General features: G+C 38.8%; 1 protein-coding gene across 7 annotated transcripts in view; it reads left to right on the forward strand.

Moving 5' to 3' along the window:
- TRAF3 (TNF receptor associated factor 3) overlaps positions 1–23,478 on the forward strand; it is a 70,216-nt gene that overhangs the window by 29,139 nt on the left and 17,599 nt on the right. For 5 of the 7 annotated variants that reach the window (XR_009114623.1, XM_058027391.1, XM_058027393.1 and 2 more), the window contains 7 exons: positions 6,738–6,994; positions 10,151–10,202; positions 12,438–12,542; positions 13,428–13,595; positions 17,850–17,930; positions 20,581–20,655; positions 22,434–22,526. Coding sequence is in view for 6 of the 7 variants with exons in the window: in XM_058027391.1 (XP_057883374.1) it covers positions 6,753–6,994; positions 10,151–10,202; positions 12,438–12,542; positions 13,428–13,595; positions 17,850–17,930; positions 20,581–20,655; positions 22,434–22,526 (816 nt within the window). In the remaining variant the exon portion in view is untranslated. The remainder of the gene's footprint in view (positions 1–6,737; positions 6,995–10,150; positions 10,203–12,437; positions 12,543–13,427; positions 13,596–17,849; positions 17,931–20,580; positions 20,656–22,433; positions 22,527–23,478) is intronic. The other 2 variants (XM_058027395.1, XM_058027396.1) reach the window with 2 other exon arrangements.

Here is a 23,478-nt window from a genome sequence, read left to right on the forward strand (position 1 = left end):
AATTAAAATAGCCTATTTGTTTTAGCACAGAGAAAAAAAGTTTTAAATATCAATGGTGCTTTCATTTCTGTACAGGAATTAGACTTAGCATTTGAGTGTAAATATAAAAGAAGGTGAGGGGTGGTCTCATGTTTCTCACTGTATAAAGTTGTATCAGTGTGGGTCACTTAGCAACCCTTTCTTACCCTCCTGAGAATATTCTCTCAGAGCATGTCCTGGAAATACCTGAACCTCTGCTTAGTTGGTCCTATATAGATATGCTCTGGAGAAATAGTAAATAGCACTTCCAGCATGAAAAATGCATGGAGGTAAAAATAAATAAATCAGTAGTTCCCCTGTGCAAACAGCAGGAGTGGACATGCCAGGACCTCTGCCCTCACACAAAACAGATTTGATGGATGATTGTCTGATTTCAAACCTGCCACTCCAGTGCTGCCCAGTCATGGCCTGAGTCTTTCTTTGGAGTGATTCAAGCCATTTGCATTTTATTTGTCTGTTGTTCAGTGCCCCTGCCCAGACTCAGCAGTGGGTTTTGCCAGAAGGCCAGGCTGAGGTGTGGATGTTGTGAGAATGATACTCTGCAGTTGGACCCCTTCATGCTTGAGAGCTCCAGGGTAAAGATTTCCATGGCAGCCTTATTTTAATATTTTTGACAGGTGTGCCCTGAGTAAACTGATTATATGTTGTCACCAATATACTGCTTTCAGCTTGCATTACTGTTCTAACAAGACATCAGAGTATGCCAATATATGTTGCATATTTTAATAGCACTTGGAAACAGAACCAGCTCAGAAGACTTGTCTAAAAATGGTGAAAGAAAGATGGACATTCTTTTCAGTATGTTCTAGGAATTTATTAGAAGTTATAAAATGCTGAAATATAAGACAGAGAAAAGGTTCAGATTGTTTTAATAATTTAATTTTAAGATAAAGGTTTCTGTGTGCTAACTTGAAGCAATAATTCTTGATGATAGAAAGCAAGTGAGCTGGAAAGACTGAAGATCTGGAATTCCCTGTCCTGGTACCTGGTTGTGTGTCTCTCTGAGGATATCCTGTGGAGTGTGGAAGAAAATTCTGTGAAGAGCAGTGAAACTGATGAAGTTTGTTTTCCTACTAATCTATGCTCTACATCCTTTTTTTTACCCCTACTCCCCCCTCCTCAAAAAAACTCCAAACAAAACCCAACCCCAAAAAAAGACAATAAACCAACAAAAAACCCTAAATCTTCAGCCCAGCCCTGCTTTTATGGTACAGGAGGAGACTGAGACCATGAAGCTTGGTGGGAAGGGAGGGAGCAGGTGTTCCTGGCTGGTTTGTGTGTCTGTGCACTGACTGACTGATAGACCATGGGGGTGCACTTCTATGGCCTCTTGCTCACTGGGACACTGCATTAAGTTTCTCTTTCTGTTCCCCTCATAGCTGTTCATTTTCATGGCAACACTGTCCAGTTGGTTCCAGTGTGGTTTTAGGAGGCTCAGAGGAGAGACAGCACAATCACAATCCCTTATCTCATTAAAAGCTAGACTGAAAAATGATACCCCAGGCTACCCAAAAAAATGACCTAGTTAGGATGAGATGCTGAAGTTTGTGTGCTTTTACACGTTTTAGATACAAAAATTTTTTGAAGAGGAAAGGTTACTTTTCTTCTCTGATCTTAAGCTCCTTGTCCCACTTTAGGTTTCTCTTTCTGAGCTTAATTTAGATATTGTGCATGCAGTGCTGTTCTGTTTGAGGAACTCCTGTTCTCAGTGCAATTTGTAATTTGATCAAAAAGCTTTGCTGTCCTGTAGTAATAACCAAATTAAACAGTGTCATGCATTATTCTCTTCCAAGGTGCAGTAATGAAAACATTTATTTCTAATAGCTTTTTGCTCTTTTTGAATTTTCAAGCTGTGGCAAAAGCTTATTTGCTTCATATTGTCAATATACTGAAACTGTCTTAATGCAGAGTCTTCTAGGTTCCAAATCCCATGGTACCTAGTACAATCAAATTTTTAGGAGTGTTTTAGATTTTTATAAGAAGTAATCTTTTTTCTGTTTTCGTTGGGATGCAAATTCATTTTGAATTTTTATAGAAGCTTTATTGTATTTCAGTGTCACAAACTGGCTTTATTCCCTAAGAACAGATCATAAAGATATGTGCTAATACAGAACACAAGTGCAGATTTTTAGGATGTTTGCTCTTCGTGCAGTGAGAACAACATTCATGCTTGAAAAAGGAAAGAGCAAAATGCCTTTTGTTTGGGAATTCCCGTGCTTCCTGATTCTTGGAACAACTTCGTGGGTAAACTCACTTTTGCTTCCAGTTTCTAGGTTTCTGTACTGATATTAGTGTTAGTTAAACACCAACAAATTGTTCTGACCTTCACTGCAGTATTTACAGCTTGAAGTATCAGCTGGGGCTCAGCCTCAGTTGCTTGAATTCCTCTTGTATTGAACAAGAGTAGTGACCAGACTGGAGCAAGCAGTGTCAGAGTGTCACCCATCTGATGGCCACAACCATGTCCATTCAAGTGTGAATATTGGCATATGCTGGCTGCAGGGGAGATGGCTGAAAGCAGCAGTGGACAGAACCAACCTTGGTGACTGTGCCTCTTTTTTTATGTGCTTATCTGTACTGAAAAGTGTTTGTCCAAGGTTTAACAGCTTTAAAAGACATCTAAAAGTCATATAGTTTTATTGTGATGATCTTTAGCCACAGATAAGAAACTGGAGTGTAAGAACTAGCTGATGATTAATTTGGCATGGTGACCGTGGTCACAAGGGTTTTCAGGTGAAGAGAGAGATGAGAATGTTGATTCCATAATCAGAAGGCTTGATTTATTATTTTATGATATATATACTACATTATAACTATACTGAAAGGAATAGAGAGAAAGTTCTCAGAAGGCTAGCTAAGCTAAGAATAGAAAAGAATAACAAAGGAGCTCTCTCTGACTCTGTCCCAGAGAGAGCTCAGTTCTTGATTGGCCATTAATTATACACATCCAACATGGGCCAATCACAGGGGCACCTGTTGCATTCCACAGCAGCAGATAACCATTGTTTACATTCTTTTTCTGGGGCCTCAGCTTCCCAGAAGGGAACATCCTAAAGAAAGGATTTTAATGAAAACATGTCTGCGACAGGGCATTAAGATTTAGCTTACTGAAGAAGAACCAGAGTCTTCAGCTGGATGGCACCTTGCCATGCCTTTAAGAATCAGAGGCCCCCAGCAGACCTGGCCCATCTTGGATGCCCTGGCTAGGCTCCTCTCCCTGCTCTCTGGAAGGATGTTAACTTCATTGCCATAAGTGAAGAGTAGAAGCAGAGTACCTACTGAGGTGTGACTTCAAATTGCTTCTTGTTGGCAGCTTGAAACATGATTGTGGGGGAATAATCCAAGTGCTGCTGTTAAAGGTTCCTGCAAAGGAAGAGAAGCCATTGCAGCTGACACCCTGTAGTGGCAATGGAAGTCATAACAGAATGCTGTTTCCAAAAGGGTGGCAGCTGAAATGTTTGTATTTTCTGTGCTTGTGTTCACTGTTCCCACATGCAGGTGTAGGAGCATGTAACTAATATGCATGAAGGCAAAACTCTGTGCAGACAGACAGACCTCACTTCTCCCCATCCCCTTGTTAAATACAGCTTGTTCATTGTAATAAGGTTGTGGTGGTCTAGCAGGCTCAATGCTCTGTTTTATTTTGTGATAGTACTTCATGAATGGCTTCCCAGTTTTGCTGCACAAGAAAATGCTGGCATTCAGATTATTGTGGAAGAGAATTCCTCACCAGTCTGACTGCTCTATTGCTGAGCTTGTTTAGCTTTTCTGGTGTGACATACTTCTTCATAAAATAAATACAAAACCCAAGGCAGACAAATCTGTTAAGCATGTCCCATAGTATGTTTTATTTGTCAGTGTGCTTTCTGCTTCTTTTTTGTGACAAGATATCCAAGATGTCAGTTCCAAAAGTGGAGTCCTGTGGCAACCTGTGCACTTTATTCTGGTGTGAAATCTCTCTTGACAGCTGACAGTCCAGCCTGGAGCAGTTTTGGATCTCAGTGAAACTCTCACCTGTTGCTAATTTGGCATTCAGTGCTGTCTGTGTTAAGTCTTGAATATTCTCCTGTCATCCCTGCCTGCCTCTTTGTGACTAATTTTCCATTTCCTTGAAGAAATCATGCTTTTGGAAGACTTCACATGTCTAATCATCTTTAGCTTCTTTTTGTTCAGAAGAAACTTAATGGGGAAGCAGACATTCAGTAGTTGTGGACTGTGATTTGGAAGTTTGGGAACTTTGTGCTCGCTTGACTTGACAGTTCTCCTTTCAGCATCTCTTTTAGTGCCTCTTTTCTGTATTTCTTTTGTGGGTTAGAAGCAGGTCATGCCTTGTTTCTTCTGTCATTTTAATGAAAGTAATGTTCCCTGTGTTGTTCTACAAATCAACATGCTTGATATTGGTCTTTGACTTCAAGAATTGCCAAAATAGTGGAGGTCTTGAATATGATTAAAAAAAATACACAGCTGCAGAGGGGAAAGATGTATTAATACCTATAAATCAAGGAACTGAAACCTTTACAGATTCCTACACTGCAAGTGCCAAATGAAGCTTTTCCAATCACACACAGGAAGCAAGTCCCTAGGTAGCTAAGTTTCAGCAGTCTGAATACTTAAGGAATTGCACTTTTTTTCCATCTCTTGCTAATCTTTTCTCTTACAACCACAGAAAAGTGTCAGGTCCTAAGCTCTGCATTTCCCCATGTCCAGCCACTGATGTACAGCAGCAGCACATTTGCCTTGGGCAGTCTTTGAATCTTGACCACTTTTGTAAGCTGCTGTCCTTCCTCATTCATGGCACTTCTGTGAACCTCCTTATCTGAATCATGTTCTCAACATCAATCTCATTTCTTTTGTGCTGGTTACAATCTTGAGTTGCCTCTTCAGTGTCTTTATTACCTGCTGGGTTTTTATGCTTGCTGGTGAAACTCTAGCTAAGGTCTGAAATAATCTGAATTTCCTCATCAATGAGAAGTGTGACTCACTTTCAGTTCAGCACAGACTTTTTGGTTCTTTCACATATTGTTCTGTCAAGACACAGGTCTCTGCAGTCTTTGAAGAGCAGACAAGGAATAGACTAGCATTAATTCAAATTATGGATCAGAATTTATAGTAGCTTTTCAGTTCATAGAACCTGTTGGGTTTTTTCTTTCTTTTTTTTTTCTTCCTTTTTTTATTTGTTGTGTGTTAGTGTTGTTTTGTTCGTTTAGAATAAGACACAATGACTGGGTCTGTGTGCCAAGTTATGAGAATGGGTTCCTTGGGCTCTCTCTGAGTTTGATGGAGATCAGAGAGGATTTCCCCTGGCCAAGGGGGCAGTGAAGGGGGCATTTCACATTTTTACAACACCAGCTGAGCAAGGGTAGAGGTGCTGAGAGAATTCTTCACTCAACACCTCTGTCCTTGCTCAGCTGGTGTTGTAAAAACATGAAATGGTCTCAGCATTGAGTCACAATGATTTTTGTCTTTTGTTTCTGTAAATAATGGCATCAGAAATCAAAGAAAATTCTGTACCCATTTAGTTTGCATGGAGAATTCTGTACCAAAATTCCAGATGCAGAAATTACCTACAAGTAAATACGTTTCATTACAAATGTGTGGTTTTGGGCTTAGCGAGGGAAGGTAAGATACCACAAAAACTGTGTACAAGAGGGTTTGTGTATTTGGAGTATGAGGCATTTGACTCCCTTTGTGGCATTTGTGGACATACTTTGAGAAGTGAACTGAGCCTCATTTCTTCATTCTGCTTCCTTAAACTGTACTTTCTCCTGGATATGCTGAGCCTTTCTAAGAGCACTTACACTTGCTTGACTGCGAGATTAACTAGGAAATTACTAAAACCACATTTTAAAACTTAAAATATTAAGGGATATCATTCCTGTGTTGCTCTGCTGATGCTTTGCATGCTGACCTAGAACATGGATCGTCCAAGATAATAGGTACTGTAATTTACTCCTCAGCTGGATTCATTATTTTCTCAGCTACCTGTCAGTTGTGCTTAGCCCTGGTAAATTAATCAAATGGCCATGTTACATAGGCCCTTCTCTGCTGTCAGTTAGACTTTGCTCAGCTGCTCTCTTCAGGTGAAGATGTGCTAGGAAAAGATTGGAGAGTATCTAATGTGTAAAGCCGTTTTGTGGTGTTGTGAAACAGACTTAGAGCAGCATGTCTTACACTATCCTATTGCAAAGGGATAGACAGGAAAAGTGGGCAGGGGAGCTGGGCAGGCTCTGGTACCCTGTGTAGGACACTGGTGGTTGTGTGCCTTTGCAGTAGCATTTGAGCAGGATCACGTGCAGTAAGTACTGTACCAGAACACCTTCCTCAACACACCTCTTGCTGCCCCTAATGGTTGGACTTCAACATTAAACAATACTTTTCAGAGTGAGAGAGTGGAAGATATGAAAGAATCCCTTATGTATTCCCAGAGTGATGGCCATAATTAACACTTCATTATCAGGAGCAGGTTTTAATTCTTTGCTTTCTAGAGCCTTTGACTACATATAGACTGTTTTACAGATTTGCTATGCTAAATATACTCAGGCAGTAATGTATGTATAATGTATGTTCACATGATGTGTGGACACAGATCTGTTCTGGATGCTTTCTGATTTCATGCAATCTCTCAGATGCTCTGTTTGTTTTATTTAAATGGTGAAAGAGGTCCTTTTTTCTCAGTTTTTGTCACTTTTGATTCACAGAAACTATCTTAAAGCATGGACCCCAGTAAGAAGTCAGAACCCCCTTTATCTGTAGAAATGGTGCAGCAGAGGGCCAATCCTGACCGCAGTCCATCAGCATCCATCTATGTTCCAGAGCAAGGTGGCTACAAGGAGAAATTTGTGAATGCCGTGGAGGATAAGTACAAATGTGAAAAATGTCACCTCATCTTATGCAATCCTAAACAGACTGAATGTGGACACAGGTTCTGTGAAACCTGCATAAATGCCTTGCTGAGGTACGTTCTTTGTTCTGGTAGAGCATGTTGATACCTTTAGATGTTGTGAACTTCTGACATTACTGTGAACACCATTGCAGCTTTAGGAGTATGTTGAGCCTTCCACTGTTTCTTGCTTGAGTATTTGTTATCTGTGTGCTGGTGCAAACATTTTTGCTCTACTCTGGGTCAGGATAAGACACTGGGTTTTCCATTGGTATTGTTGGAGTAGTTGTTAAGGTGGTGTAATCCTGTGTAGAAATGTGTTAGGTAAGAATTTCATTCCCTGTGGAGCCCAAGTGGAGTAGCTTTTTCACAAGACTTCTAACTTAGGTAATCTGCTGTCAAATACACACAGTAAATTGTCTGTGTGAGGAAGTGAGCTTGCACACATTCCTTGGGGTGATGCTACCTAACCTTGGTTTGGACCCAGCCTCAGAATGGGTGAAGGGACCCTTGGATAAATGTACCTGCTTGTGGAGCAGTTTCCCTGTAGCCCTTGCAGCTGTTTGTTATGGGACTTGCATCTCCTGTGGATTGCAGGAGGGTCAAAAGGCTGGCATCTGTTAGTGAGGTGTTTGGGCCAGACTGCAAAGAGGTGAGTGAATGATAGAGATGTTATATGAATGCTGAGAGGTGCAATCTTTCCCAGTGTAGATAAAAGTACAATCATTCAGGGAGTATCTAGGTTTTCAGTGCCTGTACAACAGTAGGTTTCTTTGCCTCTCAACTTTGGTGCATTACTGCTGGTTGTATTCAGTAATGTGATTTCAAAACTTTGTGTAATGTTTGTGGACCATTCAGCACACTTCAGTCTCCTGGGGCACATAAGCACCAAATGTGTTCATTTACTACTGGAAAAGCAGAAATACAGAAGATACCTGGCTTGATGAATGTTGCCTACTGGCATACTATCAGAGAGAGCTTTGGAAGCCTTGGTGATCTGTTCCCTTTTTGTGACCATTCTGACTCTAGATGCTGGTTTATATGTCACTTGGAAATACTATAATCTGATCTCTAATATTTAGATATCTAAGTCAAGGCTACATGCAGCATGACAAAAGAGTATGGAAGTTATTACAATACTCAATCTCCTGATAAAGAGTAATCTCTGTACTGGGCAAACACGAGGGTCCATAGCTCACTAATGCACTCCTGCAGGTTTTGTGCCTACAGCATTTCAAATGTAAAACAACAACAAAAAACCCCACCAACTTTTCTTTTGATACACAGTGTGAAGCGAGGTGTGGTATTTAAGAAATGCAGTTATTTCTTATTCAGTATGTGTTTTTGGAATACTCTTACAAGGTTAATAACAGTGCAAAAAAACCAAACACCTGCCATGCTGGGATGTGAGCAGGTTGGCAGAGCAGATCCTTGACAATCTAAGCAGTAACAATTCTGGCATTGCTAGAGTCTGGGCAATTTTCCTTCCCTGCTGTGAGACATGCACATGTGCTTATTACAGTGTAGCTAGAATATGTGTAATTTTATCTTCCTGACTTTCCAGCCAGTCTGTTACTGAAAAGGACACGTGCTTTTAAGGCCATTGAGTTATTTCACTTTAAGTGCTTGTTATAAACAAATCCTTCATTAAAATAAAATTTACATCCCCCCTTTATTTTTTTTAATAAAAAGTATGCCATAAAATTGAGAGTAAAATGGGTTTATGTTGGTCCTGTATTTGGCACAACATTTTTTCATTCAGTGTTGATACACTGCTGCATACACAAACACAGTAATTGTATGCTAGCAACTTCTGTTCCAGGGTTATTTGAGGACAAGAAAATGAGAGTTAGTGGAAATAAAGCAGTAAAGATGTCTGCTCAGTATGCAAGAGTAGTTTGAAAAAGCAAGTAAGATGCTTGAATGAATTCAGTAAGAGCAAGGAAAGCATGACATTGTATTAAACACTATGTGCCCTGATGTAGTTTAGATTACTTTTTTTTCCCCTGACTTATGAAAGGCATTACAGGTATTGAAGCTTCGAGGTACTTCAGATGCCCAGAAATATGATGAGACACAGAATGGTTGGTTTGAAGAGCAGAAGCCAGCGAGATGATTTGAAATAACCATACAGAATATATAACATAATTGAACTTTTTCAGCCTTTTTCATTGATTTGCACTGCTGCTAGCAGCCACAGCCTGTCAGTGAGTTGCTTCATGGAAGAATTCACGCAGCTTTTACCTGGTGCTTTTAATCTCGGTGCTTTACAAGGGAGATAATTTTGACTGTTCCCATTTAATGTGGGGAAAAGGAGCTAAAAAGGAACAGAATCACTAGGTTGGAAGAGGCCTTCAAGATCATTGAGTCCAGCCCAGCCCTAACACTTCAGCTAAACCATGGCACTGAGTGACACATCCAGTCTTTTCTTAAACACACCCAAGGATGGCGACTCCACCTCGAAGGAATCAGCCAGCTCTGGTGGAAGGTGTTCCTCTCCATGGCAGGGCAGTGGAGCCAGATGAGCTTTGCTCTCTTCCAACCCAATCCATTCTCTGATCCTAAGGGGTTTACACTACAACACTTGGCAGGTCAGAGCCAGAAACAGCTGTAGAGACTCAGGTTTTCTGCACTCCAGTTTCTCATCACAGCCTCCCTGCTCTTGATTCTGCCTGTTGTCCAAAAGGTCACAAGTTTAACAATTAGTTTACTAAGACAGCTACAAGGCAGTATTTCAGATAGAGGAGGCAGCAAGCATCTGTAACAGTTGCTAAAACCAGAACAGACTTGAAGGACGTGGACATAAATACTTTTTTACCCTAAAAGGATGCATAACTGACTGTCAGAAAAAGTAAATTTTCATTAGGTATTGTTTGAAAAACAATAATTAAAGAGACAATATGCCTTTTTTCACAGATTGAGAAATGACAACAATTTTGGATCAGGTGCAGACTGAAAAAAGAAATTAATTTTGCCAACTTGAAAACCACTTTGCAGTTGTCTGGAGACATTGTGGTGATTTTACTTCTTTGGGAATGCCAGATACTTTCCACTGAAAACTCAAATGTTCGAGTTTATTGAAATAATGTTGTATTTTCTCCTTATAATGAACTATATATTTTAATGGTTTTAGAATATGTTGAATAATCAAAATGAAGTGCCTCATAAATGGAAATTTTTGTACTAGAAAAATTCAGATGAGCTGAAATAGTGTTTTTCTTTTCTCTTCAGATCTTCTAGTCCAAAATGTACAGCGTGTCAAGAAAGCATAGTAAAAGATAAGGTATTGTTAAAATAATTTTTTATTCAAGAGTATTGAACTGTGTGGCATCCACAAGTTGTGTGACTGTTATGTGGTAATTATTTCATAAACCTAATAAGCTGCCTAGAAAGGTAGGTTTGTCATAAAACCTAAGCCATGCATTTTATGGAGGTAGGTGTCTCATTTTTCCTGTCAACCTCATGGTAGAAAACACATCAGCTTCATCCCAAAAAGTCCAGACAGGTGTCATATCTTGTATTCATAGCTGGGAGCTGCAGCAACGCATTGCACTTGTCCTCCCATCAATCAAGAGGATGATAAGAAATATTCCTTCTCCTGTAGATGCAGGGATGAGACAGGTCTAGGTGAACACTGATTTGGCTCTAGAGCAGTGGCTGCTGTTTCACTCCTCTCTTTTTATCGTGTGGTGTTCAGTGAATCCCACTGGAATTAGGACAGTGGGGAGTTACAGTAATGGTAATGGATCAGATTCTTTTTTATAGGTGTAAGTTATTTCAGGGATACCCTCTACATGATTTTTCACATCAAAACTTTTTGCTGCCTTTGAAACATTGAAGGTAGAAAAATTTCTTGGCTTAGTACACAGTTTATGTGGTTGAACAGTATTGCTAAAGTGTTCAGTAAATGATTTGTGCTAGTACTCTTTCTTGCCTAAATGAATACTTGTCTGTAACCATTTTGAAGAAAAGGTTGATGGGTATGTTAATATCTCTTTGTTTTAATCTAAAACAGTTCACTGAACAGTGCTCAGTGTAATTTAGTTTTAACATGGATGGACTCTCCAGGAGCTCAGACTCGTCATGCCTAATTTATTTGTTCTTTTAACTCTGACTTTCTGGCTCTCAATATACATAAATATGTACATTTGTTATGTAACTTCAAGTATCTTTAAAACAGGACAAGAAGGCCAATGTATACTAAATACCTGTTAGACTGACTGTGAAAATCAGTGTTTTCCATGAAACTGGACACCTCTCTTCCCACAGAATGCTCAAGTCCTAAATCACAGAAATGCTTTTAGATAGTCTTTGAAAAACTTTAAAGGTTGTCTTCTTACCTTATCTTCAGTCAGCAAAACTCTGCATACTGACCCTGTGAATTACTTTGCAAGAGATACTGCAGCATAGCCAATTGATTATTTAAATGAGACTTGTTGATTCATTAAACTTCCCACACGCTTCTGAAAAGTAAATAGAAATCAGTGACCTGTGTCAGATGGGATCAGATGAGAGTGATTGCAGTGTTCCCTTCTTCACTGATACTGGGGATAGGTTCATAGTCACTGTGGGCAGGTGGATTATAATTCTTGGTTAAGTGTTAGCATGCAGAACCATTCCATAATTACAGGAGTGCTGCAGTGTGCACATTATCACAGGAGTCTGTTTATCAGAAAAGCAGTCATAGGTTGGGCTTGGCTCTTGAGGTATTTCTTAATGGCTATTAAAGCAGTTGAAAAACAATTAGAAGGTTATCTCTGGTTTTGGATTTCAAAATAGCAGTAATGGTTTTCAATTCTTGTATCTCTCTAGTTCCTGCCTGTTGCAGTTTGGCTCCTTGAGAGTTCAGTTGTGTTGTCTCTTGTAGGGTAAAACTCAAGCCCCAACCTCTCTATTTGTAACTTCTTCCAGTTTTATTGTGGACAAAACCACTGAAAGTGCTTATAAACATTAAAATGGACAGATAGTTAGAACCTGCTTATCTGTGAAATAAAAAACCTCCTTCCCTCCAAAACCTTAGAAAATATCTGTAATTTTGCCACTGAAATGCAGGTAGGTATTCCAGCCATCCAGTCTGGTAATTTTGGGACCACCATCCATTAAATGCTTCCTCTCCAAACTACTGTGCTTTGAGTCTCTTTTGTTCTGTGGTGTTGTGCCTAATACAGCAGCTCCCCAAACAATGGAGAGAGTTCTGGCTTGTGCAGGCCTAATATTGGCAAGAAAAAGCAAATTTGGTCCTTTCTTTACCTTTCCCTTTATTGTATTTACAGTACAGCTGAAAGGGTAGTAGAGTATCTGTCCAAATACTCTTTTTCATTGTGCTGCTTCACAGTGGAGGAACCTCAGTGTTGTGCACATTCTAGAAGAATTGAATAGCAGTATTTTATTTCTGGCACATAAAGCTAGAACTGAATGACACTGCTGTAGCTGAATTGCATGGCTTCTACTTTATTTGAACTTGCATATCCTTGAGTGGTTTTCAGTTTCTAAAATAAAGTTATTTTTGATTTTTCAGGTATTTAAAGATAATTGTTGCAGGAGAGAACTACTTGCCCTTCAGATATACTGCAGAAATGAAAACAAGGGCTGTAAGGAACAGCTATCTTTGGGTCAATTACTGGTAGGTTAATCTAACAGTCATAAGCTTTCTTTTGAGTTAAAGACTGATGAAAAAATTCTTACAAATTAAAATTGCAGCCCGTTTTTTAACTTATTTTCACTGGTAGTTAATATGATTTAGAAATGTTACAATAGATTTAAATTGTTTTAAAACTCAGCTTTTTTTATGAACTGTAAGGAATTATAAAAAATCATGTGATTGTCTGGCACTTAAGCCTGGAAATACTAATGTATGAACCAAATGAGAACTGGAAGGAGAAATAGAATAGTAAAGAATCTTAATGTGCATTTGACAAATGTGAGAAATTTGATTTCTATTTTGGTGTGTTTTATTTATCTTAATCCTCTCATGTGGTGTTTATGTGTGAAATTAAACATTTGGCTTCTCCAGAGCTGTGTAAAATAAGCTGTAGCTGTTTTGGTGAAGGCATGAGATAGCAGTAATTCAGCAGTTCAGCAGTTGTGTGGTGTGGTTGCACAGCAGTTTGCAGTGAAATGTGTAGATTCTTGCCTTGAGTGAGCAAGCTCAGGTACCTAAACAACTTAAAGCAGCATCTGTGTTTATGTGGAATAATATACCTTTAAAAAGAGTACTTACTTTTTCTTTAAACAGCCTGTGTAGAATTTTGTGCTGTGTTAGAATGCTTTTCATGTAGGAGCTGCTCATGTACATCTGTAAGGCAGCGAAATCAGCTGTCCAGGTAAAGGGACTGTACAGTCAGAAATGTATTCCTGAGTAGATTTGTCAGTGTTTGCTCTTGTGTGATACAGTTCACAAAATAACTCTCCTTACTTTGGTTCTGAAGTTATTGAATGTTGGATGTCTTCAAAGGATGGAAGATGTGCACAAAACTTAATTGGATTGACTTTTTTTAAAATCTTTCAGATGCATTTGAGGACTGACTGTCAGTTTGAAGAACTCCCATGTCCTCGTGCTGATTGCAAAGAAAAAATACTGAGAAAAGATTTGCCAGACCATGTAGAGAAGACCTGTAAATACCGGGAGACAACCTGTAAATACTGTAAAAGCCAAGTCCCAATGATTATGTTGCAGGTGCAGTATTTTCTTGTATATGCATCAAGATTCTCTACATTAATGTAGAATAATAACAACTCTTCTTGTCCTTCTCTGTAGCTGGCAAAAGAACTTTGGCCCCTCAGCCAGAATTAATAATTCAAAAAAGAAAATAGGCTGACTTTCAAAACATGTCTTTTTCCTGAGAAAAAATGTGCATTGAATAGGAAATATTTTCTTTATTCTGATGTTCAGATACTGCATTTTAAAAAGTTCAGATCCACTGCCTGGTATTGATACTGAGGTAAATTTTGCTATGCCTTTTAGATTTTGTTACAATTTATATAATAAATGCAACTACTATAATAACAATCAAATATTGTGCAAGAAAAGCAGAAGCATTGCAGTTGACTGGAAAAATAGCATCTTCTGTGTAATCCTTCTTGGGTACTGTGTGATCTGTTATGGGAGGAAGAGAAGAATGTAAAACCAGTTCTGTCTTATGAGAGGAAGGAAAGAATGTAAAAACAAATTGTACCTTGGCATAACCAGCAGTGGTACATGACAGGCCTAGGATGAGTTACTGCTGTTCTTGGCATCAGAGTACCTTGTCTGATAGGCAGCATATTGAGGGTTAGAATTACAGAGCAGAGATTGAGAAAGTCATGCTTACATTACACATAGAATTTTAACTTGACTGTGTTTGTGTTATTTCACATGGAAAGATATTATGCTGAATCTATCTTGGTATGAGTTTAATATTCTTTTTTAAATTCTGTCTACTTTCTGTATTTTGATGGTTTTGGATCTCACACCTTCTTACTACAGTAAGAGTGATGAAATTTTATTGTCATTTGTGTTCTTGTGTGTTTTTTATTAGGTGAAGTCTGACAATGATGAGAAATGTTTTTTGCTTGGAGATGTTGTTACAAAAAGGCATAGGTAGAAACTTCCCAAGTTCTGGTTTAGATTTGTCTCTCAGTTATTTGAGTGCACACTCACAGGGGCTGGTAGTTCAATAACTGTGCCTTACCTAGAATAAGGTGGTTGAGACTTGAAAATACACAGAAGAAATTAGGTCTGCCCTGTATTTATTCTTGTACATTCTGATACAGAGGTGAAGTGTATTTAGGTAGATCAGGGATGCTATTCTCCCAGAATTATGATTAGCTGGGGATTGGCATGAGGCAAAAAGTGTTGCTAAAAAATGTGTGGTGTCTTAACAGACAAAATCAGTGAGTTTTAACTATGTTTTGCAAACTGGATTGGCTGATATTTTTGGGGCTTTTTCCTAGATTTTTAAAAGTTCAGTGGTTATAGAAATGCAGATGGGCTTCTTTGTTGTGGCCTGATAAAATGTTATCTCACTATACTTTAGTAATGAGAATGAGAAGCTTAATGACACTGTATGTTTGAATCTTACAATCACAGAATGGTTTGGCTTGGAAGGGACTTAAAGGTCATTCTTGTTCCAGCTCTTTTGCTGTGGGCAGGGAGAGCTTCCACTTGACCAGGTTGCTCAAAACCACATCCACCATGGCCTTGAACGCTTCCAGGGACTAAGCATTCACTATTTCTCTGAAAAATCTGTTCCAGTGCCTCACCACACTCACAGTCTAGAACTTCATAGTATCTAATTTAAATCTGCCCTCTATCAGCTTAAAGCCCTTCTCCCTTGTCCTATCTCTACATGCCTCCATAAAAAAAGTCCCTCACTGGCTTTCTGTAGGCTCCTTTAGGTACTGTAAGGTTTCTTTTTACTTCTCATTTGAGTTTTGTCACCCCATTGACAAAACTGGATTTTTAGAGATGAGCTTGAGTTCGTCTCTGGGTTTTGTAGCCTAGAATTTTCTCTAATGTAATAATGACTGAAGCTGGCCTCAGTGACTTGAACTGAAAACGGACGTAGGGGGAGCAGACTGAGAAAAAAGGTATGCAAATGGAAACAAAAAATTTTACTGGAGAGCATGTGGTTCATGTCTTCATAGAATCCCGTGACTGGTGGGGTAGGAAATCCCCGTGGTTGGAGGCAGACTCCAACAAGTTAACAATGTTAGTAGAAAGCTTTTTTAAATTGCATTTGTCTTGCCTGCATGCTCACTTGGTGACTTTGCCTCCTAATGTCCTTTGTTCAAACCATCTAAAAATGTAGGGTTTCTTTTTGTCACAAACCTACCTTTTCCATCCTCTACCTCCTCCTGACAGATAAAGATGGTGCATTGTTAAAATGGAAATCAGTAGTATGAAATGCTCCTGGATTACTGTATTTTTCTGTGTGTAATCCACAAAACTGCTTGGAAGTGCTTGTCCTGTAACACTGATACTTAGACAGCAGTAGTGTGACAGGGATCTGGAAGGACAGCACTGTTTTGTGCCTGGGCTCCTCCCTGAAACCCTGGCCATAAACCAGACCCTGCCAGGACAATCTGGGCTCTGCCCCATGGTCTGAAACACAGCTGAGCTGACTGGGATAATGCTGGGGATGACTCCAGACATTGTCCCTTGCTCCCTGTCACTGCTCTGGAGCCAGACATGTTCCTCATGTGGCCCTGGCTCTTCTGAGAGCTGTGTTAAAATCCTGCCCTCACCTGTGTTGGGAGCCCTGCACGTGCTGTCATCTGTGGTTTGTGCTGGATTTGGTGTTTGGCTTTATGTGCTCAACTGGGTGAATTGAGACTGGGAGGGAGAGAGTTCTGCCCCTGGACTGGGGTTACTCTGGTATCTCCTGAAGTCTCTGGAAAGGTTTGCTGTGGCTTCAGTGAGTGGACACTGGGATGTGGAGCAAGGAGGAAACCAGGAGAGAATGCTGAGAAATGGCATGTTGCCATTTCTTATCATGAACCAAGACTCGGTGTCACAGCCTTTGTCAGATGGTTTGGGTAGGTTAGGGAAGAGGGTTAGGGAATTAAAATTAGGGAATGAACATTAGAAGGGAGTATTACTTGTCTGGGTTTGTAGTTGATAAATAGATAAGGACTTGTGTAGGGCATCAGGCTCCTAAAGCCACGTGGTTGTGTGAGATGTCTCCCTTCAGCACAGTTCCAGGTGTGTTCAGAATGAGAGGCCCAGGTCCAGCTCTAGACTCTGAGCAGGAGGGGTGCTTTGGGGCTCCTCTTGTCAGAAGAGCATGGCTGTCACCCTGGCAGGCTGCTCTGAGGAGAGGGGCTGGCACTGCTCCTGCCTGGGTACCCTGGTGGGTTTGGACTGAAGGTGGCTCAGGAGCTGTCCCAGCTCTCTGGCTGAGCTGAGGGTTCCCTGGTCCCTGTCACTGGGACTGTGCCACAGCCCAAGTGAGTGAGTGTGAGTGGGGAGCATGGCAGGGTAGATGGCTCAGGACAGCATCTGATGGCCTGCTCTGAAAGGAGGAGATACACAACTTCAGACAGTGCCAGAATTCTGACCAAGGCCTTTCACATCTTGGAGATCAGTTCTCCTTTACTTCTCGGTCTTGTTTCAAAAAATAGACCTGGGTACTGGGCAAAAAGGGCATGCTATTTGTTCTTCCCTTTCTAACAGGCTTATAAATCTAGAGCTTTGTTTCCTTTGCTTTTCTCAAGTACCAGAAATGAAGCAGTGTGTTTCAAGTTGAATGGGACATGTCACTTGATGAGAAACAGATTTTTCATTTTGTTGAGAAGACAGAGAGGAAATGTAAATTCAGTTATCTTGGGCCTGACTTTCTTCCTCACCAGGGTGGTAGGGTTTGATAGCTGTGCTGAGATAACTTGTCATCTGGATTCAGGTTAAAATCCCTGCCCTGCATTATGATGTGTAACAGTGAATCTTAATATCAGGTATTTAGGAATCAAAATTGGAAAAAAATTAGAAGGGAATATCCATACGTAGGAAAGAGAATCCCTAAGAGTGGGCAGTGTACATTTCTAATGAACTTTTCCATGCAGTATATACCCTCACTAGAAAGGACATCTCGACTGGTTCTGCTTTCTCTTAAAGATGCCCAATTTTGTGAGTAATTGTTGGGGATTAAAACTTTACTTTGACTGCTATTTCATTGTATGAAGTAAAACCAATAAAATGGTAAGAAAATAGATTTGCCTTGCATAGGAAAACAAAAGGAAACCCTTGGTTTTGCTTCAAGATATCAACACCTCCATCAGAAGTATAAAATGATGTTTGAGCAATTGCAGTTCTGTAACTGTGCAACTGGGAATAACATTGAAAAAATCTTGTGGGATTTTTAATTATTGTAGGATGCTTTTCTTTGCAGGTAAGTCCTCTCTTAATTAAAGAGTAAGGTCTGATTTGTGGTTTGTTTGCTTTTTTCCTCTGTAGAAACATGAAGATACAGACTGCCCATGTGTCATGGTTTCATGTCCTCATAAATGTAGTGTTAAAACACTCATGAGGAGCGAGGTAAGAAGTCATGCCCAGTGTTGTGCTGAAAAATTAAATGTCTTTAGTAAGATCTCGCAAGAATTTTGCCAGAAGCCATTTCCTTGTTAAAATGTGAGATCTAAGGAAAAGCTTTTTCTACCACACAGTTAAGTGTGATAACACTCAAATATTTTTAATGATTTCTTGAAAAACTATTTTAAAAGAAACAATTTCTTTATTTTGAGTCATTATTACACTTGGCTTGTCCAAGATTAGCGCATGTCCTCCTTGCTTTTGTTTTTACTAGCTCTCCCCCTGCCCTTCCCTCGTTTCAGCACCACAGAGCAGCATCTTGGGGTAGTTAGCTTATATTAAAATAAAAATACACAATTAAAATTCAGTCCACATTGACAAGAGTTAGTAAAGACTACAAAAATCATACAGATGTGTGATTTCATGGAAAACTTAAATTGCTATTAAATCTATTAAATTTTAGGGGGAAAATAGTAACTGATACTTAGAGAAATAGTGGAAGATTAAGGTTGAGTACAACACACTAACAGCTGATGCAACAATGCATAAAAGTTCTCCTGATGTGTAGAAGCTTCCAGTAATTAGTATGTAGATGAAAAAAAACTTAAGCCTGACTTTGAAGAGATCCATGTTCTGTACATGAAAAGATAAAAGTAGCATCTGTCAAAATTGAGGTACTTAATTTTTCCCTTAAAGTAGAACTTACTTGCCAAGGATAGAGAAGAACTTACTGGAGTCTTCATCACTCAGTAAGCCTCTTTTAAGGAAACTGAAGTTTCTGATCTGAGGATGAGCTTTTCTCTTTCCTCTGCTACTTACTTCCCAAGCTGGATTCATACCATTTTTAGTTGCACTTGTAAATTATTAATTGTGGCAGAGTGCAGAAGGCACGTAAGACTCCTGCCAAAGTTTAATGCAGTCTTTTCCTCCAAGATAATGAAATACAAAATATATGATAGATATTGTATTTATTAAGAGAAATTGAGCTGTTAAGAAAAGAGAAGATACTTATACTGGCCAACCCTACCAGTGCTTACTGCCAAGATTAGATCCTGGTTCTGGAGCACTTTGGCTTATTCTTAAAGCCTGATTTCAGCAGTTACTTTCAGAAGAGGTGTGTCTGAGTGCTTGTGAGGGCTGCACCATTAAAGGCTGGGTTGTTACACACAGAGTTAGAATGGGGTTTGAAACCATGGGTAGGAACAGAACTTTAAACAGCCCTTTGCCCTGCATCATCTGTTGCTGTATGTTGCCTATTTTTTTTTCCTAATACTGTGAAAATGTATGTATTTCTTGGTTGCATGATTAGGGACAAGAAGTCTAATGCAGAAAATGGGAAAATGCCTGCCTAACAGTTTGAGAAAATTCTGTAGTGTACAAGTGGATATCTTACTGTAGAATAAAAGGCAATTTTCATGTTTAATTCATAACTCCTTGGCAGACTTCTGGTTTTCAGAAGTTGAAAAACGTGGCATTCTTGTAAAACCTGTTAGACCACATGTCCCTTTCTTACTTCATTTTTTTTTCTCCACTACATGTCTTTTGAAATGATACTGTGAATTTCTACAGGTAGTGTTTAGAACACAATAGTTGTGAATCAGAGATGAGTGACTGATGGCATCTCAGTAAGAGATTTTACAGACTCTCTTGTCTGTTCCAGAGCTACACATTGAGAGCAGTGTTGATTCACCACTTCTTTCCAGGGAGGTGGATGAGCTGAGTCATGTGGGGCTTAAGGTGTGGGAATTTCAGATGAGATTCTGCAGCCCAAAAGAGTGATGCCAGCTGAGGAGCCAAGCTCTGGCTCCTGTCTGCTTTGTGGGAAATACAAACTGCAGACTCTGTTTTTGAAAGGAGAGTGTTTGTTAGGCTGTTGTTTCCAAAAATGTCTCTCTGCTCCAACTCTTAGGCAGTTTGCATCCAGCTGCTGCCGTCTGTGCTGCTGCTGTCCATGTATATGTACATGCTTCTGTGAATTGGTTTACTTTTAAATCAAAAGTGGTCTGTGCTTGTAATAATCCAAGATATTGGACTAAATCTCAATCTGTGAAAAATGCAGGCATTTTACTAATCAGTTTTAATCCCGTGTACTGCATTTTTATAGAAGTTACTTAACAGTACCTATTCTAAAACTCTTTGTCTGTTTCATGCAGTACTTGTTTAGTCTTTTTTTGTGTAATTTAACTGTTAAATTTAGGCACGGAGAATTGCATGTTATGTTTTGAAAAGTTGGTTCCTCGTGAAATTAGGATCAGAAAAAAAATGTACTTTACTACAGTGAAACTGATCTTAAGACTTGCTCAGAGCACCAGTAAAAAAAAATTTCATTTTTTGAGAAAAGATGAGCCATTCACTAAAGTCAAATGAAATCAAATAATTATAGAGTGTGTTCTTAAATTGGGTTGCCTATTGAAATAGTCTTTGGTAGAAGTTTCACTGTATATTAAATGTATCACACTGTATACTGTATGGCATGTGTGTGTGGTTTACATATGTGTATATACAGAATTAGCACTTGAGATCAGACTGGAGAAAATATACACATGTGTGTTGTATGTTCTGCAAATGGCACACAATACAAACCTGATAACCTCTGCCCTTTATGTTATCATGCAAAAGTCTTTTTGCCAAAACTCACATTTTTTTCCTATTGCAGTTGAATGCACATTTGTCAGAATGTATTAATGCCCCAAGTACCTGTAGTTTTAAGCGTTATGGCTGCACTTTTCAGGTCAGTATATAACAATTATACTTCCCAATTGATGAAAGTCTGCAAATAGAACCTAATTCTTTGACATTAAAGTTCTGGACTTCTCTAGTTTCAGTTAAGAAAATCATCCAGTTGCACCAAGTGATTATACAGGAGATGTTTGATTTTGCATTTTAAAATAATCAACATGAAAAGCCCACACATTCCTGCAGTGGTTTGTGAGTTCAGTTGTTAGGTGTATCTTGTTGAAATAGGAATATGAACCATTTGAAGAACTTGTTAACTGAGGATAAGAGGAAAGTCTCTTTAGTTCTTCAGATAATAGACTGGTAACTTCAGTTGTTTCTATGAAAGCATTTTCTTCAACTAAGTATGTTTATATTTTCTCTCATTTGTGTGTCTTAATATTTTTAATTGAGGTTACATGTAGGTTAGCACACTTAAAACATGTATTTTTATGTGCATTGATATGTCTGTGTGCACACAGGTGTATAATCAAAGCATGAAATTCATTTTTAAAGAAAAGTTTTAGGTTTTAATCCTGGCAATCCCTGCAATATTAAAAAAATAAAATAAAACCTGAGAATTTAGTTTCAGTAGCAGTATTCCAGTTTCTTCCAATATTCTGCTTCCCTTACCATAAATCCTGGGGAATTGGGATGCTTATGTAATGAAAATATTAGTCAGGACATTTCAGAAACCGCTGACAGGAAGAAATGGCATTTATCTGATAGAATGATTCCTTTGTTAGCCCATGGCTATTTAAAAGGACAAGGACTCACTGAGGAGCAACACATCTCTATAGATGATATCCTGCAGGTATTTCCAGGTTCTTAAATAATGAGCATTCATCTTTTTAAGTGTTAACAGTAATGCTCTTAGAGGTAGAACTGATCAATGCTGTAAGCCTGCCCACTGTTATGTTGTACGTATTGCCATTCATTTTATGTATGTATATGTGTGCATATATGTACATATATCCACATATATATTTTTAGTACTTTATATAGAGTACATACCTTGAGGATCATTGAAACCCTTTCAGTTGCTTTGCAGCACTATCTACCATCAAAGCTAATATTCTCTGCATTGCAAAGCACTTACTGAAGTAGGTGTAAGCAGCACAATACAAATGAAGTAAGTAATGTGGTCTGCATCTTATGTACTCTGTATATAATCTATGTGTGTTCTGTAAACTATATAGTGATTATTTGTAACAGCACTTATAGGTTGTGCAGAGGCAGCATATCTGAGTATCACAGAACAATCATGGTAACAACGTGACAAAATAGGCATTGTAATAACTCTCAGTGTAGTTTATAAAGCTGGCAGTTTCCAGTGATAAATTTATCTTAAATATTTGTCTTGAATATTCAGCTGAAGGAAAATGTAATGCTTATAAAGCTGTTCATGAAATTGAACGGAAGTTTTAAATTACAGTCAGTGGAATTGGAAGATTTTATATGGCTCAAGGGTTTTACTGTGCTTTGTTTAGTTCTAAGCTACACAAAAGGCTCTAAAATACAACTCATTTTGTAAAACTTGTTCATCTTTATTGTTTCTGAGTTATCAAGCACACTGGATGGAGATACATAGCAGTTGTATAAAACACTTGCTATATTTAATGTATTCCTGATTTTTGTAAATTCCCACGTAGATTTCCCTCCTCTCTACAGTTCTGCAACAAGCACCTGTGAACCAAAATATGTAGTGTTGGTTCGATGTCTTTATATACTCTTTCTTTGTAGGTTTAAAAGAAGTGGAATTGGCTAAAATGTATAAATTCTTTGTTGTCACAGGGAACAAACCAACAAATTAAAGCACATGAAGCCAGCTCAGCAGTGCAGCATGTTAACTTATTGAAAGAGTGGAGCAATGCTCTAGAAAATAAGGTATATCTTCTACTCACTTCTAATTTTCATTGACTTCTTTAAATCATACAGAAGTACTGGAAGAAAAGCTTTTTTCTCTTTTACAGCTGTTCAACATTACAGCTAAAGCACTGGTAGGCTTCAAAAGCTATCAAGCCATTTAGCATATCTTTGTGCCTTTGTTATATAATAAAATGCTGTGAGAAACTTGGCTTCGCAACTCCATGGACAATTTTCCTCATTGATAACTTCATTAAAACACTTCCTTCAGATAAATAAACAGTCCAGTGTTATATTTCCTCTCTGAGCTGCCTTCTTACAGAACAGAGAGTTCAGAAAGCCATGGCAGCACTATGAGCTGTATCTTTGCTACCTCATCATTTTTCCTGACATAACTTCAGAAGTCTGTAATAAACTGGTTATTTATTTTATTTATTTTTGTTCTTGCTCTCCAAACTTCAAGACCTGCACAGGTTAATTAAATTAAATATATTGTAACTCATGGGCATGATGATGTCTGCTTTAGTGCTAGACCAGCATGAAGTTCATGTTGCAGTGTTTCCTTGGGACTCCAGGTTTTAAATTGTTTGGGATTTGGGAGATGCTGGGAGTTGTATCAGCTATGATCTTGTGAATAAGCTTGAATGACTTAACCACATGTTCTGCAAATAAAATTCAAGCCTTTGATTTAAAAAATGCAAAATTTCAGAACAAATCGCTGTTTTCTTAAATCCTTTAGACAAAGTCTTACGTAGGCATCAAACTGATGTTTCTGTATTTTGAAGGGAAAGAAGAATTACCAGAATTACCAAAGTATTCTACAAATGCAGGCACAAGAGTGAGAAGCCCCCTTCAGACTTTTCTCAAATGAGTTCACAAGTAGCAATTCCAGTGTAAGCTCAGTGGCACTTGGGATATGATTTCTGTCATCTCAGAGCAGATCATAAGCAAACTCTGTCTAAAAAGCACATGC

Source organism: Melospiza georgiana, chromosome 6, assembly GCF_028018845.1.
Source record: "Melospiza georgiana isolate bMelGeo1 chromosome 6, bMelGeo1.pri, whole genome shotgun sequence".
Taxonomy (NCBI): Eukaryota; Metazoa; Chordata; class Aves; order Passeriformes; family Passerellidae; genus Melospiza; species Melospiza georgiana.